At 44.3% G+C, this 4,955-nt stretch overlaps 1 protein-coding gene across 2 annotated transcripts; it reads right to left on the bottom strand.

The window, feature by feature from the left end:
- Positions 1–920: 920 nt before the first annotated feature.
- On the bottom strand, positions 921–4,556 carry LOC119357353 (GATA transcription factor 26-like). Of its 2 annotated transcripts, none has more exons than XM_037624347.1 (6): positions 4,194–4,556; positions 2,700–3,041; positions 2,027–2,456; positions 1,817–1,889; positions 1,627–1,708; positions 921–1,465 (listed from the first exon to the last, which is right to left on the bottom strand). In XM_037624347.1, exons 1-6 carry the CDS (start codon positions 4,234–4,236, stop codon positions 1,101–1,103), a joined length of 1,335 nt encoding a protein of 444 aa, XP_037480244.1. In that variant the 5' UTR covers positions 4,237–4,556; the 3' UTR covers positions 921–1,100. The 2 variants fall into 2 exon arrangements, with proteins under 2 accessions (XP_037480244.1, XP_037480245.1); XM_037624348.1 differs by having other exon boundaries at positions 921–1,459.
- Positions 4,557–4,955: the final 399 nt, after the last annotated feature.

Here is a 4,955-nt window from a genome sequence, read left to right as displayed (position 1 = left end):
ATTTAGTTATCTGGGTACAAAGATCAGCACAAGCGGTTAGCTATCTTACAAACAACAAACTAAGAAACAAAAATAGTTATGCATGGACAAAATAGTAGTGAAAGAAGAGTTCCTTGCTGGTCGTAATACTGTTTTGTCTTTAACAATAAATGGTTGTTTCCTTCAACGGCTTAGCATATCGCTTTTAAACCCATCCTACACATCTCACAACAAATTTAATTGTTTGTATATGCAAACTTAATTGTTTGTACAAGATGATAAACACTCCATATAGATGCTGACATATGCTTGTTTGCCAAGATAGTTACCTGGGAAATCCAGCGGTGTTGCTTTTGAATTGTTTCTACGGTTTATGAATGTCTTCAAACTCTTACAATTGATTGTCATTAAATAAGTCCTTTTTGTATAAAAAAGAATTTTGCTTCCATACACCCCTTTAAAATACCAGAATAGACTACAAATCATTTTTTCCAGGGTTTGAGAGTAGGAGGCGGCTGCACTTCCCTTTGACCCGCCGGCGCTGCCGCTGGTTTCCCTGCCGGTACGGCTGTGGGAGGGTGAGGGAACCCCGGATCTGCGTGTCGGGTTTGTGTCCTGTAGGTGTTTCGAGTTCTTTGTCGCCGGTGAAGTTGGGGGATGAGAATAATGGTTCCTCGACTTCTCCATGTGGATGACTTTCCTCAAAGTGTGCATCCATGAGTCAGAGGATGGCGAACACACCCACCTACAACACGCGAGGGTGCTGCTCCGATAATCGCGGGCCCCTCCGCAGCCAGATCTCCTCGGGGCCGAGCGCCACCATGAGAGGCCCCGCCGCCGCCCTCACCGCACGTGGCTCTGTCCGATAGTGCTGCACCTAGAGCAAGTAGCTTCAAGCAATGCACTGCAAACTTTTGTTTTTTCGATTTCCATCTTTCCCATGATAGTAAGATTCTATCCATTCCCCATACATACAGCAGATATACAAGTTACAATTTCTCCAGCCATATACACCAAACAAAAGAAAACAAGCACGGACAAATTCAGCACGTGCACGTCTGGACGATCATCGGTGAGCGGTATCGTATGATGATGATCCAGGAACCAAGATGTAAACAAAACTACCACTGATGCCTGTTCCTAAGCTGATCGCTAGCGGAACCGGGACTATGGTTGCTCGGAGGAGAGGCTGCGGTTACGGTCACAGAGCTGAGCTGAGAAGGTGGGGGGCAGCAGAGAAGAAGCTCCGCTTCAGGGTGCGGCGCGTTGCGAGGGACCTCCAGCAGCAGCGAGTCTTGGTCAGAATCCTTGTCCGAGGGGTTCATCATAGATGATAATTTATCTGGGGCTAACATGAACAGGTTGAGTGATGCTCTGGTGGCATTGCCAGATTTCGGCAAAAATGAGCTTCTCAACTGACAAGAAGAAGCCATAGCCCCGGATCTCGAAGAAGCTATTCTCATGGTTCCTGCTCTCACTTCTGCATCTTCACAAACAGAACAAAACCACAAGACATCTCCATGTTACTTGCAAATAAGCCAAGCACAGAAATTGCAAAAACTACGAAAATCAGGTGTACATTTTCAGATATGCAGAATATACAAAATGTATGTGCGGTGCAGAAGCAGAGGAACCAAGACTGCTGACCTGTGAAGCTTTGCGGCTGGCTTTCGTAAGGTCTTTTGAGAGACCTCATGCTGGACTTGGTAAGGCCTCCAACTTCCTTGTCCTAAACAAAGAAATAGACCTTATGTAAGGGAAGAGAAAACCACCCAAAGGCAGAAGTACACATGTAGCGAGGTGAACTCAAAAGGCATTCGTAGGTCGGATAGGATACCTCTAAAGCTACTGAAACTAAAGCTGAATCTGCGCTCTCCAGGATATGCTGGTTTGAATAATGAAGCTCATCCCTGCAAAAAGATTAAAAAAATTACATTGATTCACACAATGATAGTTTCTGAATTTAGTATCAAATGTGGGACCGTGGACACAAGGCAGCAACCAATGCTCAGTACAAACATTTTAGGCTAACAAGACTGTAAAATACCTCCTAGCACTGTCATGTGTCTCCATTGGTGACCACTTTAGCTTCTCGGATGCAGCATTTGAGTTGCTCGCTCCCTTGATTTCACTATGCGCAATGAATGAGGCAGAACCTGAATAGGATTCACTTGTAATGTATGACTTGCTATCTGCAGGAACAGAGTTTGCTTCTGACTCTTCCTCTGCTGATTTCGAGTTCGGATGCCTAAGAAGCACACTTCCATAACCGATCTCAAAGGAGCCAACGGGAGTTTCATTATGATAAAGCAGGTCTTCCTCTGTGGATCCTGCTGAAAGGCAGTATAACTTTTCTTCGTGCAATATGGAGTTGAGCTCTTCTACAAGCTCTTCCACCGGTGATGGCTTAGGACGAGTGACACAACTCCTTTTTCTTGATGGCACCAGTGAATCCCAAGCATGTGACTGCGCTGAACCTGAATTTGAATGATACCAGAAAACCACCATTAGCAAACCTAACAATAGTTGTGAAAGGAGTCGTCCAAAAAGAGAGCTTCTGATTCTGATTCTTTTACAGCTCATCTCAAGCCTCAAGTTCAATGCTTATATTATTTGTTTGAATTGAACCAAATCATACAAGATCCGATACTCATCAAGGATTTAAAAAAAAAAAAGTTTTGACTTAACAGAAACACGTTAAGATATTAGAGGAAACTGACCGGCCATTTCCCTTGCATCAACAGAACCATATGGGGCACAACTCTCTGAATATGATACCGCTGATCCAGAACCAGATCGATTGCTTGTGTCCGCATTTCCCATCTTCCAGAAGTTCTGATCAGACCATGGTTCATCCTTCACTATACTGCGGTTTGGTCTTTTCTTGGGCTGTTTCTGTCCCTTGAGCTTCAGCTTGTCAGGTCTAGCTTCACTAGCACCAGTATCTTCGCGGCGATGCGCCGGTGTGTAGTTCACCAACGTACCCCTTATCCTCCATCTCGACCCACATGCATTGCAGAGAACTGGCTTGTCTGGTGGCCCATTTCGCCAGAGAGGAGTACCTGTGTCAGCAGCATTTGCCATGAGCAATAAGAAACAGAGTACAAAACTGGTACCCGAGAATCTGCGTAAAATGCAGGCACAGAGTTCATCGGTAGTGGGTCCATCAATCATGGGCTTCCTTGCATAATAGATTTATTACAAGAATTATGCCTGGCAGTGAAACTACAAGAGATGCTGGCCGGGGTCCCAAAAAAAAGAGAGATGGTGGCGCTAATCGAGGAAGCAAACATAAAACAACAGTCAGGAAGAATACATCTTCAAGGCAATAAATAAGTAATCTCTCATAGATACACCCTCCGTTCCAAATTACTCACGACGAGTAATTTGGAACGGAGGGAGTACATCGTCAGACTTCATATTCCAGGTACTGTTTTCAATGGTTAGTACATACAAGCCTGTAATGCTCCATGTGCTGTCCTACAGAACAAAGCCTAGCAAATGCAGATAATCTGAGAAGGAAACAAATCTGTGCAGATGACACAGAGCAGCAGAAAATGAACTCTACTCCTGACATCAAGCATTTTCTGTGTCTGCGGCAAGTATATACTGAACTCTGAATATAATGAGGTGAGCATATACATAGTCAAACTGCATATTTCTTTCAGGTGTTGCTTGTTTTCAATGGTTAGTACATACAGTACAAGCCAGATGTAAATTTCCCTGTGCTGTCCTGCAAGCGTGTAACTAATCTGTGCAGATGACACAGAGCAGCGAGCAGAGAATCAACTCTGACATTAAAGCATTTATCTGAAACTGCAGCAAGCATGTAGGGAACTCTGAATATCTGAATAACTGCAGCAAGTAGGAGTACGTATTAAGTATGAGCAGACAGTCCTTTTCTTCTTGTAAACCAAGAGTGTCAGCTGCATCTAACAAGCAGCAAGCAGAGTCAAAGCACACACAAGTCTGAATGAGATACTAATTTTGTTCAGAGTTTCACATCCAGAGAAAGAAAGGCATCTCATATACTAGTAGGAGTAGATCTTAACCATATCCACGGGGGATTCGGCCGGCGGGTTTCAGCATTCAGAGGAAGAGGCGAGATTGGGAATCCACCTCCCAGATGCAGAATCCCACCACAGCCGCGGTCGCGGAGAAACAAAGGGGAGGGGAAAATTTGAGCTGTATAAGGAAGAAGAGGAGGAGCTCACTTGTGACTCCGCAATGGCCGCAAGGTCCCTCCTTCTTCGCCATGGCGCCCTCTTCCCTCTTCTCTCTTCTCCCACGAACAGACAGGGGAGAAGAGAAAGATTGGGAATTTTTGAGCAAAAAAAAGAGGGGAGGGGAGATTCAACAAGCAACTATTTCCTCCTCCTTTCTTGGTATGAATGAATCTTTCAGAACCACAAGGGATTAATTCCTGGGAATAATTCCACTGCCCATCACCAAGTCAAAAGCCAAGGCTTGCTTCTTCCTCTTTCTATTCCTTTTTTTCTTGTTCTTTTGGAGAGGGAGAGGAAGAGGAAGAGGGTAGGGGAGAGAGACAGAGATGGGAGGGGAAAGGGAGACAAATAATGCAGCCAGCCGCAAGGAAGAAAGGCCAGATTTGCAAAGGAAGAGTCTTTAAAAGTTGCAATTTTTTTCACTGATATAAAACAGAGATGAGATTGGGCAAAATTAATTAATAAAGTACATAAAGAGGATGGAGAGGCCTAAAGTTTTTTCAAGTTAGTACAAAGTTTGGTGATCTATGTTGAAACGAAGGGAGTAGTATGGAGTATCTTTCAGCCTCTCGGTGGTTTTTGTTAAGCAAGTAGACTGATGGTGAAATGTCTTATTATTATTATTTACAGAAAGAGTACTATATTTAATTCGAAACTACTATGCAGCCGATACATAGCAGCCGAACGTTGGACGATGCGTGATCTAACCGCTGGCCTCCACTTTGTCCAACGCATGCACGGCCGGATCAG

The sequence above is a fragment of the Triticum dicoccoides genome, chromosome 2A, assembly GCF_002162155.2.
Source record: "Triticum dicoccoides isolate Atlit2015 ecotype Zavitan chromosome 2A, WEW_v2.0, whole genome shotgun sequence".
NCBI classification, from domain to species: Eukaryota; Viridiplantae; Streptophyta; class Magnoliopsida; order Poales; family Poaceae; genus Triticum; species Triticum dicoccoides.
The sequence above is the reverse complement of the archived record's forward strand: the minus strand, read 5'-3'. Positions and strand labels throughout refer to the sequence as shown.

Bases quoted from the DNA above. Each gene is read 5' to 3' on its own strand.
- LOC119357353 (XM_037624347.1), bottom strand. From the start codon at position 4,236: ATGGCGAAGAAGGAGGGACCTTGCGGCCATTGCGGAGTCACAA. The intron at 1,890-2,026 runs GTATTTTACAGT...ATCTTTTTGCAG, and splicing joins ACACATGACAGTGCTAGGAG to GGATGAGCTTCATTATTCAA. The intron at 1,466-1,626 runs GTCAGCAGTCTT...CTGTTTGTGAAG, and splicing joins CCAGCCGCAAAGCTTCACAG to ATGCAGAAGTGAGAGCAGGA.